The sequence below is a fragment of the Microplitis mediator genome, chromosome 6 (genome assembly GCF_029852145.1).
Source record: "Microplitis mediator isolate UGA2020A chromosome 6, iyMicMedi2.1, whole genome shotgun sequence".
Lineage (NCBI taxonomy): Eukaryota > Metazoa > Arthropoda > Insecta > Hymenoptera > Braconidae > Microplitis > Microplitis mediator.
The window spans coordinates 1,162,293-1,177,831 of NC_079974.1; the positions used below are offsets into that span (position 1 = coordinate 1,162,293).

Consider the following 15,539-nt stretch of genomic DNA (forward strand, 5'->3'; position numbering starts at 1 on the left):
AGACTGGGTAACCTAGCCTTGGCCTACCCAATGATCACCCGAATTTAAGCCAAGACTAGGTTCCCCTGCTTTGATCATTCAATGGCAAGCCAGACTTGGGCCAGAATTGGTAAACCCTCGTTTTTTATTAATTATTCAATTAACTCATTATTATGGTTTTTTAAATTAATAATTATTTATTTTTGAATTAAAATAAGTTTTAATTAATAAATATTATAATATTGCGATTTAAATTATTTACAACTAATAATTGAAATATATTTTAGTTCGTTGTTATTTGCAATCAACAGCCGTAATTTAATAATTCTAGTTATAAAAATTAATTTAAGTAAGAAATAACTCATGAATTTCTACAATAAATGTTATTTTTAATATTGGTGGTAGAGCAAGACAATTCAACTGGGTTCTTGATAAATAATCAATTAAATTTAATAAATTTTATTTTTAAAAATTATGTAATTTTAATAAAAATGATACGAAATTATAATTTTTTTTCTTAATCGAAAATATTGATTTTATTGCTTTTCATATTTCATAAAACCAAGTGGTTGTAGTAAAATGAATAAGTACAGCATATAAAAGTTTCAGTTCAACATTAGTAGGTTCGTCCAGTAGCTACCGTTCAAACCTAGCGATCAGATGGACGGCAGTTCGCGCCCAGAGCCCAGCAGAATTTTCACCGAGTTTTTTCCCGTCATTTACCTTACTTAAATAGTTTAAACGTTAATGATCACAAACTCTATTAGGATAATAATAATAAAATTTTTTTTTAAATTAAATTTATTTGTTTTGTCGATGCATGGGCCAAGTCTGGCAAGCAAGCATGGGCCAGGTCTGGCAAACAAGTATGGCTCAGATCTGGCCACCACGCATGGGCCAGCCTTGGCAATGATGCCTGGGCCAATGGTAACAACCACGCCTGGCACCCTGTTATCATCCCAGACTTTTGCCAAAGCTGGGCCAAAGCGGGTTTACAAGCTTGGGCCAGAGATCGACAGCATTGCGCCAAGCGTGGCCCATATATGGCTCCGTCGTATTTTCCTGTATGGGTCTGACTATTCCCGGATAGTTGTCCGTGTGTATATGTGTGTGCGTATGTGTAAGCTTTTTTTGTCTGACGATATCTTGGAACGGATCAACCGATTTAAACGTACTTGATGGCAAACGGAAGGGCTCACCAAAACTTAGAGTTGATTAGATTTTAAAGATTAAAATTTTGTTTGTTTTTTGTTTTTTGCATATAACTTATAAACCACTTGTCCGATTCACCTCAAAATGTCATCAGTTTGAAGTCCTATTGAGCCCTTTCAAGAGTATTAACTACGAGAATACCGAGACGGAACAAGGAAAAGACCACGAGACGACAAGGACCGGTACAGACAAATAACCCAGAATTACACTAATGGGACCAAACCAAGACGAAGGCTGGATACAAGTCGTAGCTGTAAATAAAATCGTCGGATATTCATTAATTTAATTGTAGGCCTGGGCCAGAATTAATTAATTAATAGTCACACAAAATCGTACGTCGTGTTCATCACGTGATCGTCGCATCTAGGCCGAACTAAGTAAATTATTTAATAATTATTAATTAATCAGCGTAAAAATAAGTTCGTCAGCCAGACGCTAAACAATCGAGTGTTCTTGAAGCTTCTAGAAAAATCCAAACAACATGGCCGGATTTACTGCGTCATAGAATTTTCCAGGCCATTCAAGAGACCGCGTGCCGGGAAATTCATTCTCAATCTAGCCAATAAACTAGTCTTTAATATTAGAGTAAATTTAATCATAAATAAATTAATTCATAAATTAAATAAAATCAATTAATAATTTATAACGTTAAATGTGTCGTGAAGTAAAACGTGAAAATTGATAATTAAGTTTTGCGAAGTTGGAAGAATTGAGTACGGTGCCAGTTTTGGTATTGAAATTTACTGACGTAAATTCTATTGTGGTTACAGATAATTATTGAAAATAAAATTAATAAAAGTAATAGTGAGGCAGTCAATTAAAAATTAATTGATTAATAAAAATATCTTCAAACTAAATTTTAGTTATTTAATTTTATTGTTGATGAAGGAAGGTTAACGTTATAAGAAATTAGTTGTATATTAATTGATGAGTAATTTTAAACGGTGAATTGAATTAAAGGATTTTAATATTGGTAAAAGGAAAATTGATAAAAGAATGTGTGAGTTAAGAGTGAAAATTAGTGTTAGTGATAATTAAAATTGTGAGTGTTAAAATCACGTCGAGGATCAAGGTGACTGCGCGGGAATAAATAAAAGGTTATAGCCACGTAGAGGGTCTTGGTGACCGCGTGGAGGATTAAGTTAAGGTTTAGTTAAGTCGCGTGTGTGTGTACTAAGTCCAGGGGACTCAGTTAAGTGTGTGTGTGATATAGCCAAAGGTAGTGGCTTAATTAAGAGCTAAATAATTATTGTTTTAAATCGGCAAAGGTAGTTGACGTTAGTTAATAAGATTTAACGAGGTTTGTAAAATGAAAATTTTTATAAGGTCATATAAATAAAAGGTTAAAATTGTTATTCTAGATAAAGTGTCAACTAATTATAAATTATCCTTCCTCATCTTTTTCTTACAAATCAGATTTTACAACGACCCTGAACATTAAGATCCGGTTCTGGAAGACTGTAATACTTCCAGTGGCGCCCTTTTTAAGGACGATCAAGGTAGCAGTATCCCTGTTATAAATCCGTTTATTCCATACAAAGAAATCGTCGGACAAAAATTTTAATTTTTCAGTGAAGGTATGTTTCACCGGTGTAACAAACTTTTGATTTCAAAGAGCTCAAAAATTTACAAGTAGTAATGTTTCTTAGCTCCCTGAGCTCGAAATCAGCAGGAAGTTTTGGGGCTGGCCGGGTCAGGCGGTTTTCAGATTTCTTTTTTTTAAATCATCATTTACAATTCTTAATATAATTAAGAAATAATTAAATTCCAAAACTACTCTCTAAAACTAAATTAGTGAAAAACCACTAATTACTTGTGAATATTCACTAATCTAAATTGTCCAAAGTATACGACTACACTGAGAGAAAAGTGCTTAGTAACCTGAACTATTCAGCGACAGATATAAAAATATAGTCTCCCTAACCAATTTTTATTGTTACTGGAACTATATACTAGTGTGAATCAGCACGAAAAAATAGTTACATTAACTAAATTTAAGAAACTATTTTTGCCTCATTATGGTCACTACAAAACTTCAATCTTTATAAATCAAGGTTGGGTAGTGAACACAATATTACCTTTATCATTGGGTCGATTAACATAATATAGATACAGTAACTATGTTAGCTTAGTGACTGTATGATAGTTGGTAGAAATAATTTTAATAGTTGACTCAACTAAGAGTTTAGTCGTCGTCTCATAGAACTGCATTTATTTAGTTTCTTTTACTACTGACAAAAGTATCAACCGTACTATTTCATCTTAGTTGTCTAAACAATCAATTTCCAGTTAATTTAATAATTATAGAATATTTCTGCTGACTAATAATCAACTGTAAAAAAAAATTCAAGGGGAATATAGTTATGGATACCATTAATATTTAGTTTCCCTGGCTATAAATTCCGATCCTAATGCCAAAAGTGCGTACTGCAAAATATACGCCTTATTGGGTCTGCTGAGCCAAAGAAGCGTATCAAACATTTTTTTTGCTTATCAATTCCGAATTGTTAAAAATGTGAAGATCGATTAAAAAAGTGAAAAAAAATTTTTTTTTTATACCAAAAGGGCGTGTAAAAATTTTTTGTTGTCAATCAATTCGGAATTATTTATTAAAATGAAAATCAATCAAGATGATATATATATCTTTTCTCCCAATAAATTTTCCTTTTAGCTTAAACAACTTTTTTTTTTTTTTTTTTTGGCTGAAGCATACAAAAATTCTCGCGTTAAAAAAATAGTAATTATTCTGACAAAATTTATTTTCTTCAAACTAAAAAATGCAATTGTTACTAAAAACTAACATATCTTGCTACAAAAAATATCTCCTATATTGAGAAATTAAAACTCTTTAAATAAGTAAAAATTTTTCGATTTAAGCGTGGGAATATGTTGACTTGAAAAAAAATATTTCGATTCGAGATAAAAATTCAAGATAAATTTTTACTTGTTACAGAAGTTTTTATTTCTTAATATTAGATATTTTTTTGAAGTAAGATGTATTAGTTTTTTGTAGCAATCTGCACTTTTTTGTTTAAAGAAAATAAAATTTCTCTCAATGAGTATTATTATTTAGCGGAAGAACTTTTCATGCTCCAACCAACACAGAATAGTTGCTTAAACTAAGGGATAAATTTCTTGGGAGAAAAGATATATATGGAGGAGAGGGAAGTCATCAGAGCAAGGCAACAGCATTGGGAGTAGTTCGGTGCTCGCCACTAGATCGCGCCCACTTTTTGTAGTGTCCCTGGTAAGAAACTTATTTCAGAAGTATTATATTCCAAGCTTGAGAACAATTCTGGCATTAGTACTTCTCTGTTATTTGACAGAGTGACTAGTATCATTTTTGATTGTAATATAGTATGTACTAAATTACATCATGACATTAATGTTTAACATTAATGTTTCCTAAAATAATTTTTGTAATAATAGAAAAACATCAAGTACATTTAATGTAATAGAAAACAAATTTTCTGTATTTATCACATAAATGTTGGCTATTAAAGAAAAAAGAATTCAGTAACAATAAAACAAAATTTGCACTACAGATCGCTAAATAATTTTGTTTCTTGCAATACTAAATTATGGCAATGGTAACTATGAATGTTTAGTTACAATAAGTCAAATTAGTACATTCGCAGAAAGTTCGATTTTCTAGTGTGTACATCTAGACACAAATACTTATTGCTACTATTATAAATGATCTGAAGAACTAAGTGTACATTATTAACATCACAATAATCTTAATATTTATTAGACTAAGAATAAATTGCTTACTACAATATAAATTATAGTCATGTTAACTTTAAACTGATAGTAATAAAAACTTTCCCTAAACTAGTTATGTTCATTATTGCTATCTTAGTATATGTAACTAAAAATAGTAAGAACGACTATGTAGTCGTAGAGCACTTTACTGTGGCGTATTAGTTACTGAAACTGACTTCAATAGCTGAGTCGTCTGTGAACTACGATTCCTTAGTTCAGAAAACCGTTTTTTTCTCTCAGTGTATGAATTAGTGACTATTCACTTTTTGAATTAGTAAAAAAAACAACATATAGAATTAGTGAAAATTTCCTTGATTGAATTAGTCAAAAATGTACTAATTCACTTGTTGACGAGGATTTATTTGGAAAAATATTGTATCGTTGCTAATAATATTGTATCAAAATATTATTATTATTATGAGTATTATTTGTAATTGATTATAAAATTTTTTTAGCAACTTGATCGACTAAATTAACAATTAAAATTACTTTCGTATGGTAAATATTTATATCATAATTATACTCATAACCTGAATCTATTGTCAATGATGGTTTTGATTAAGGTTCGGTAAAAAAAGTTGGAGTAAAAATATAAAGCTATTAAAAAATAACAAAATGTATTATTTAGCAACTAAATTAGGTTTTATTTAATTAACTTACCTTAATTACTACTGTTCAGTTGTATTTAAAAATTATCGTAATTAATTTTGCCCTGAATTTGATAATTCTATGACAGAATAAAAAGTCCTTAAGCGAGGCGCCACTAGTAATCATTGTAGAATCCGGGGAATCACTAATGAATTAGTGAATCTAATTCAAAATCACTAATTTTGTAGTGAATTTCAAGAACATTATTTCAATTAGTGGAATTTTCACTTATTTAGTTTTAGAGAGTAATGCACCAATCGCCATATTTTAAAGAGTTTTTTAACGATTTTTCGCAGACTCACTTCTCGACTAGTAGACTATAGTATAATGTTGGGTTGAAGCCCGCAACACGGTTTTAGCTCAGTCCGTAGTAGTAGGGGAGAGAGGGGAAAAATGGGCCTTCCCAAATTGTTTATTTAATTTAAATGATTCAAGTATCTTTATTTTGTTTAATCTAATTTATTTTCGAAACATTAATTATGGTAACCCATAATATTTTACACAAATTTATCAATTAATTCAAATAAAGAATACGACATAAGTAATTTCCAAATGCATTCATGAATTGAAACCGGGTAATTAATCGCATAATTAGCTTCTTGTATGCGGCTAATTTGAATCATATCCACAGCATTAGAAATCACTTGCACATTTTATCTGTTGAATGTAAAATAAATCACATATAAGCAATCAATAAACAGATTAGTAATTTTTAAAAGTGAACTATTTATCGATTTCTTACCGTAGCAGATTCTCTCATTGCTTTAAGTTGTTCCGGAGTAAAAGGTTCATTGTTGGGATTGATTGGCGCTTTAAATGATATCTCGAATTCGAAAGGGCTATGATCCATGTATTCTCCATCAATTTCTCGCGATGCACAGTTTTCTATTTGTTGCAATAACGTCAAACGTTGAGATGGTTGTGACTCAGGTAAAGGCTGACAATTGACCTAAATTTTAAATATTTTATTGTTAGAACGATATTTAATATTAATATTTTTACAAGCATAATCAATGATAAAAAAATTATTTCCAATATGAAGAGTGAATATTTCATTTTGTTAAAATTTAATTCTTACCGAGACAACGTAGGTGATGAGAATGCAGCAAACTGTTAGACGAATCATGACGAATTATTATGACTTTAATAATTGAATATTTCAATATCGAAGTACCAGTTAGCAGAGCGGAGTCCAAACTTAAAGTAGCTTCAAAATAATTCGGCTTTTATACTGAACTAGAAGACATGTTTTGCACGTGATCACATTCGTATCATTTTTCAAATCCTGTTTTATGTTACTGTGTATATTTTTTAATTTTTATCCAATCAGGTTCGAACACGAGGCTTCACATATATGAGAAACATATCCAAATACTGATAATAACTTAATCATTAAAAAAATGTTTTTGTTTTTTACGACGTGGATGAGTGTACAGAAATAGGTGGGATAGAATAAAGAATAAGCGGGCGGCACGGTAGGCTATTTCAAACACATTTTTTTTTTCTGTATCTTTAGACACTACGTAAAATTTATTATTCATTTTTTAAAATTATTATTAATTTAATTTTACACTATGAGCTATTTTTGTGTTATCAAAGTAAAGGAACGGCAGGCAAAACAGACCACCCAAAAATTTCATAAATAAATTTTTTTTAAAATTGTTTTCAATTTTCGTTTACAATTGTCATAATAATTTTTGTATAATTTCAAGTTTTCCAAAGTTGGAGAAAAAATTTTTTTTCAGGAATTATTCAGCTGACTCAATTTATTGTTGACCATAAAAATGAATGCAATGTCTTCTTCACTACATCTAAATTGTATATAAGTTATTTGTCTTTAATAATTTCGTTTTTTAACTTCCCGCTAAGAAAATTGTAAATTTTCGAAAGTTCGGGAAGTTTTTGTTTTCATCCCGATTTACGAAAATCGAATTATCATCAGATGTAAACGTTTTGAGGTCCTAGGAAGCTATTCTGACTATTTTCAGGATGATGTCCGATTATCTGTATGTATGTGTGCGTGCGTGTGTGTGTGTGTATAGATGTAAACCCTCCATATCTATTCAATGAATCAACCGATTGAGATGATTCTTGCGACAATCGAAAGAGTTTATTGGCTGTCAACTTTTTTGAAAATTTGAGATCGATCGACAAGAAAGACTCTAAGATATTAAAGAAATACAAAAAAAAAATTTTTTTTTCAGTTTTTTATTGAATTCCCCGAAACGATTTTAAACGATCGACCTCAAAATCTAATCAGCTCTAGAACTTAATAAAACGCGTCCATTGCCGCCTTAGTGATCTCAATCGGTTAATTTGTTCGAGAGATATCGCGGTAGAAAGAAATGTTACACATCAGTTATTTGCGAATCAAAGAGTTCGAAAGCAGCGGGAAGTTTTGGGGGTGGCCTGCAGGGTCAACCGATAGGCTGATTTTTTTTTTTCATGTTGATTTATGTAAATCTACTTTCCCATTCTGATTGACAGATGTTTGTTATTCTTAGGGCTGATGTTTGTCACTTATCGAAAATCAATAATGAAAACATGAGGAAATTACGATGACTAATATTGTGATTGAAATAATAGGATAATACCCTAGTGGATCCGAATTACGGTAAATACAGTGATTTACCGTAATTTACGGTGCCTAGCAGAATTACCGTAAATTACGTTAATTTACCGTAAATTACGGTAATCTACGGTACATTACGGTAATCTACGGCAAATTACGGTGAATTTCCGTGATTTACCGTAAATTACGGTGCCTAGCAGAATTACCGTAAATTACAGTAATCTACGGTAAATTACGGCGCCTAGCAGAATTACCGTAAATTACGGTAATTCACCGTAAATTACGGCAATCTACGGCAAATTACGGTAAATTGCCGTAATTTACCGTAATTTTACGGTGCCTAGCAGAATTACCGTAAATTACGGCAATTTACCGTAACTTGCCGTAGATTACCGTAATTTACGGTAATTCTGCTAGGCACCGTAAATTACGGTAAATCACTGTATTTACCGTAATTCGGATCCGCTAGAGTATTGAATAAGTAGTGAAATATTTGATACAGTTTGTCATCGGAATACTCGAATACTTAATAGCTAGTATAATTACTTTTAAGTTTTGATCATTTGTTTTTAACAAATCATTAGCGCGTTTTATTAGTTATGCTTGATAACAATTGACGTCAAAGCACAATTTTATTGACGTCAAGACAGTGAATAAAGAAAATACTTTGATGCTTAAAATTTTTCTTGTTATTCAATTCCAATTAATGCGCGCTTTAATTATATAAATGTTGTTAAAACGCCATTAACTGACAACTGACATTTATCGTCTGTTAATTATTTACTTCCAACAATCTTTTAGACTCGATAATTTCGATTGAAAAAATAAATTTTGAACGGAGGAATTTTTCAATGATTTCAAATATTATAAATTTATAAAATCAGTTTATATATGTAAATAAATATAGAAGCGCTAGAGACTTGTGCTGTACTATTTTTTTATTTTAATTAAAATTCATAGAATTTTTTTTCTACACGTGGAAAAACAATTAGGGACAAGGATTAATTTCTTATAAGCATAAAGTACACGGAATTCAAATTAGTCATAATGTTTTTTATTCAACTCATGCGCGCTATTCACGTTTTATCATGCCTAAAATGCGAACCCTAAATGGCCGTTTACCGACTGGTGCAAAATTATTTGTCAAAACACAATAAAGATGTCTACTATCCCGGCCATTGTGACGTAATGAAAATAAACGTAACTATCTTTCAAGCTCTTACTGAAAATAGGGTAATTACAATTCCCTGTTGTTACCCCCCGGGAAAAACGGATTAGATCTGACCATATATAAAAAGATCTGGCCAGATCTGCCTTAGCAGATCTGGCCAGATCTTTAAATTGTCTCTATCTGACGAGATCTGGCCAGATATAACTAAAAAATAATCTTTTCAGATCTGACCAGATATAACGAAAAATTAATCTTATTAGATCTGGTCATATCTGGTCATATCTTTAAATTGTCTCTATCTGACGAGATCTGGCCAGATATAATCAGATCTGACCAGATGTATTCAAACAGATCTCTACCTAGATCTTTCAGTTGCTATTTTTTTTATTATTATCCTAGATAAATTTTAAATGTTTATGTATAAAATCCAGATGCTATTATGGATTAGGAAAGATAATTATTGTTAATTAGATATGTCTTTTATTCTCATTCTACGCTTGAGATAACATTTTTAAACATACACTTATATTAAAAATTCCTAAACTTAAATTGTATTAATGAAAGTAATACGAGCTAAACTTGTTTACACGTCAATAAATTTGACCAATGTGAGATCTTTGAGTTATAGCTCAATCTCAATATATTTTAAACTTAAATAAATAACTTTATTATTAAATTTACTTAAATTATTTAATTCAATCATTAAACATTTTACACACTTATCATAGGTCAATATAAAAATTAACATATATATTAAAATATAATTTGTATTGTAGTAATAGACAATAATTAGTCAGCAATTTTTTTAGGCTTCAATTTAATAATTTATAGTAAATTTAATAATTACGTTCAAAATAACTGTTTTAAACATATGAATAAAGATAGTAAAAAAAATTGTTTACGCGTCAACAAATTTGACCAGTGCGAGACTTTGAGTCACTACTCAATTTAGAAACTTTTTAATCTCAGAATGTTTAAATAAAAATAATAAAAAAAAATTCTTTTAAAGAATTAAAGACCCATTGTTATTCATCCTTTATATGATTTACTATAATATATGCATAACTACTTAATCAGATCTGATCGAATCTGATGCTGTTGACAACTTCGATATAGTTATATCTGGCCAGATATGATAAGACCTTTTCATGTCTAATGTATTTTGCAATCCAGATATAGTTATATCTGTTTAGATCTGGCCAGATATGATAAGACCTTTTCATGACTAATGTATTTTGCAATCCAGATATAGTTATAACTGTTTAGATCTGATCAGATATGACTAGATCTGATCATGTCTGATGTATTTTTCAACTCAGATATAGTTATATTTGTTTAGATCTGATCAGATATGACTAGATCTGTTCATGTCTGATGAATTTTTCAACCCAGATATAGTTATATCTGTTTAGATCTGATCAGATATGACTAGATCTGATTAGGTCTGATGTATTTTTCAATTCAGATATAGTTATATCTGTTTAGATCTGATCAGATATAACTAGATCTGATTATATCTCAAATCCCATATCTAACCAGATATAAATAGATCTGATCAGATATAATTAGATCTGACCAGATATAATTATATCTGGTCCGATCTAATCCGTTTTTCCCGGGCCATTGAGTAGCCAAGGTTGTGATGCCGAATGTTTTTTTTTCACCATGTCACTAAACAGCTATTGAGACTTCGCTTTTTAGGCGATTAATAAAACGTGAATAGCGCATATGAGTTGAATAAAACTATGGGCGCAACATGTAGGGTAAGTCATAATCCATCACCCGCGATGTGTTTAGCACTCGTCTCTGGTGCGCAGTATGCACTCGCTTCGCTCGTGCCTGCGCACCTGCGACTAAACGCATCGCGCTGACACATTATGTATCACTTACTCTACTAATTACGCCAATAACTATATCATGGTCTGTTTGAAAGTGTCATTAACTATGGCATTATAGCTTGGGGTGGTGCTTATAACAACTCTGTCAAAAGTGTAGCCTCCATCCAACCTAAATTGCTTAATAAAATTAGCTCATGTAATATAAACACTGCTACTCCTCTAAATATAAAAGAGGCTTTCATTGTAAATGTTATATGTTACTATTATGAAGAGTGTAAAAACCTATATCTACAAAAGGTTGTTAATACAAGATCCAAGTTGCTGGTCCTTCCCAAAATTAATAAATCAATAAGCTATAAAAATGCATATTATGTAGCATTAAAAATCTACACGGAAAGAAAATTATGGCAGCGGTTCCCATAATTCTGTGAAATTTTTTCCTATACCATCATAGGAATTACGACCATAAATTATGGGAGCGGTTCCTATAATTATAGGAATGTTTCCCATAATTATAGGAATAGTTCCTATAATTATGGGAATGATACCCATAACACTATAGGAATGGTTCCTATAATTATAGGAATGGTTCCTATAATTATAGGAATGGTTCCTATAATTTATAGGAATACTTTCTATAATATTATGGGAATCATTCCTATAATTCATGGGAATGGTTCCTATAATTTATAGGAACCATTCCCATAAATTATAGAAACCATTCCCATAATATTATGGGAATGGTTCCTATAATAGTATGGGAACTATTCCCATAATGCAATTGGAATGGTTCCTATACCATTATGGGAATCATTCCCATAATATTATGGGAATAGTTCCCATACTATTATAGGAACCATTCCCATTATATTATGGGAATGGTTCCCGTAATATTATGAAAAAATTATTTTAAAGAAGTGTGGTAATCACTTCTACAATACACAGAAATATTATTAAACATAAAAACAAAAATTCAAACATTGAAAAAAAAAATCGTATTTGGCAAAAAAACATTAAAATTTTTAATAAGATTTTTTTGTCAGCACAAAACATTCAAGAAAATTCAAATTTCGGGAAATTTCTACACTATTGTGCAAAAAAAAAATTTTATGATATTATAGTGATGGCTCCCATAACATTATGGGAATAGTTCCCATAATATTATAGGAATAATTCCTATACCAATATAGGAACCATTCCCATAATAGTATGGGAATGATTCCCATACCATTATGGGAATGGTTCCCATAATGATATGGGAATGGTTCCCATAATGATATGGGAATGGTTTCCATAATATTATGGGAACCATTCCCATAATGGTATGGGAACCATTCCCATATCATTATGGGAACCATTCCCATAATGGTATGGGAACTATTCTCATACTATTATGGGGATGGTTCCCATAATATATGGGAACCATTCCTATAGTAGTAGTGGTACTATTCCCATACCATTATGGAAACCATTCCCATAATGCATAGGAAAACTTCCCATAATTTTCTTTCCGTGTATAACCAATTGCCAAACAGCATGAAAACTTTAATGTGTTCTAAGAAGCAATTAAAAAAAAAGTGTAGTAATTGGATAAGAAATAAGAACCAATAATTATTATCTCTAATAAAAGTTATGACTAGTTCATAATAATGTTTTTATGTATAATTAATTTATGTATAATTGTTATATACTATGTACTGGTTCTAAGCACAGGTGTAATTGCACCTCTTTAGAATTTGTTTTTTTATACCAGTTATAAATAAAATAAAATAAAAATATAAAAAATTGAATTTTGATTCTTTAAGGAAAAATAGAGAAAACAGATGAAGAAAAGAAAAAGAAAGGAAAAAAAAGTAAAAAAGGAAAAAAAGATGAAAATTATGAAGGAAATAATGAAACCCTCAGTACATTATTTTCTGGTGTAACATCAACTCACATGAATTTAGATATTGATGATGACGAAGATAATGAAGAGTCTGCTACTCAAGAAGATTATGAAGAAAAAAATGTCGTTGGCAAATCAAATTCGCAAAAAATAAAGACTACAATGAAACGCGGAGAGTGTAATATTTTTTAATTTTTAATAAAAGATTTTAATTGCGATCTGTAAGTGGAACTTTATCTACTTTGACGTTTTTTTAGGATACCAGCACCGAAACTTCTGATTTTAGTGTCTCTATAGCCAGTCAAAATAAGTTAATTTCAGTCCAGTGCCGCGGAATAATATTAGCAATTAATTAAAGTAACGTGACCTAAGTCCACCTCCTCCACGGAAGCAGTTTCCTCGCCCTTTTGGGCACACACGCGCTGCGAAGTCCCATCTCTTCTACCCAGATGACTCTCGCAGTCGAAACCAATAGCGGATATTTACCGGGGGTATAATAAAAAATCCCCATTGCGTGTGGTATCTAACCACAGCCACCACGAGTCCTACCTCACTCGGGCCCCTATTCCTTCCATCCCAGGAAATAAAGAGACTCTGGCCGAAATGGGGCTTGGAATGGGGTCCCCATGGTACCAATTCCCTGTATTGGTCTACAGGCTGCAGATAAGTGGTGAATTGCAGCATAACTCAATACCCTAGAAAGGATTTCTTCCACATTATTCCACTTGGATTTAGGACGGCAGCTATTAAAAGATTGCCCTCTAGCGTCATCACCAAGTGAATATCACTTGCTAGCTATAGCTTGTAATAGTATTGTATACACGCTATTACCCTTAGATATTTAAGACAGTCAAAAGGGGTTTGCTTCGCCCGCGCAGAGGTGCCTATTAGCTTCTTGCAACCACGGAGTTGCCACATATTACAAGGTGCAAAACATGCGGGCACCGCTAATGGTTGGAGTAATAGTCTCAGAACCCACGTAGAGGGTGGCACTTGTTTGGTCTGACGACCCCTAGAGGGCGCCAAAACCTCTTCTGAGGAATAATATTAGCAAACGCGTAAATTACGAATTCCTTCAATCAGCGGGCAGAAATGAACTTGTTTCATCCCTTGGAAAGAGGAAAATAATGTTCTACCTGCTGATTAAAGGGATCTTCAATTTCAACTCTGATACTTATCATTTACTGGGCGTCTTCTGAGGAAGGCAGGGAAAGAAACCACGTCCCCTTTTGGCCAAGTGGTATGTCGACCAATACATGGAATTGGTGCTATAGAACCAGATAGGTCTGCATAAGAGGAACCAAATGCTAGGGTTCTATGGGCACGGACTCGTAGCGGCTGTTAGTTCGCCAAATAAATAGCGGCTCCTTGCCTTTATAAATCTGGAAAAATTTCTCATCCAAAAATTTCTCAGCAATAATTACTCAAACAAAAATTGATCCAACACAAGAATTTCTCGCTACAAAAAATTCTCAAAACCAAAATTACTCACCACTAAAACTTCTCTACATACCAAATGTATATTATTTTTTATATGGGTGCTACGCTCTCCATCTCCATTTTTTAAGCACAAATATAAATAATGATTGTTAAAATAACATTAAAAATTTCTATATTTATAAACATTTTTATTTATTACTATAAATTAATCACAATTTCAAATTCAATATCTATAAAATAGTATATTGTGAACATTAGACTGGGCCAAAAAAATCGACTATTTTTTTTTTTAACGATACCGTGTAAATATTATTTGGGATGACAAAAAAAAATTATTGTGAAAATTTGAGCCCTTAATTTTGATATTAAGAGTCGTATCATCGCAATTTTCGATTTTTTTTAAATGAGCGGGTTTTTGTCTCATAACTCTCAATCCATCGAGATAAACAAAATCGACTCAGATACATTTTTTGAAGAAAATTTGATGTTCTACAAAAAAGGTTTGATTGAAATTTTTCGTCAAATGAATCGTTTCCTTATAATCATGCTTTGAACGTTGGTATGGTTTTAAAATTTGATGGTTCAACTTTGGAATTCTGTAATTCATGTAAAAATAAGTTTCCGGAAAAAGACAATAAATATTCTTGAAGGAAATTGAATGCTCTACAAAAACAGACTCTTAACAATTTTCGCTAAATTCACTCCTTCAAAAGTTATTCAAGATTATTGAAGTCATTTTACATAACTTCAACCTTGAATAACTTTTGAAGGAGTGAATTTAGCGAAAATTGTTAAGAGACTTTTTTTGTAGAGCATTCAATTTCCTTCAAGAATATTCATTGTCTTTTCCCAGAAACTTATTTTTACATGAATTACAAAATTCCAAAGTTGAACAATCAAATTTTGAAATCATACCAATGTTCAAAGCATGATTATAAGGAAACGGTTCATCTGACGAAAAATTTCAATCAGATCTTTTTTGTAGAACATTAAATTTCCTTCAAAAAATGTATCTGAGTCGATTTCATT

At 31.3% G+C, this 15,539-nt stretch overlaps 1 protein-coding gene across 2 annotated transcripts in view; it reads left to right on the forward strand.

Annotated features, from left to right (window-relative positions):
• LOC130669490 (dynein axonemal heavy chain 10-like) overlaps nucleotides 1-15,539 on the forward strand; it is a 166,672-nt gene that overhangs the window by 41,508 nt on the left and 109,625 nt on the right. For both annotated transcript variants that reach the window (XM_057472431.1, XM_057472432.1), the window contains exon 5: nucleotides 12,991-13,248. In XM_057472431.1, coding sequence (XP_057328414.1) covers nucleotides 12,991-13,248 — 258 coding nt within the window. The remainder of the gene's footprint in view (nucleotides 1-12,990; nucleotides 13,249-15,539) is intronic.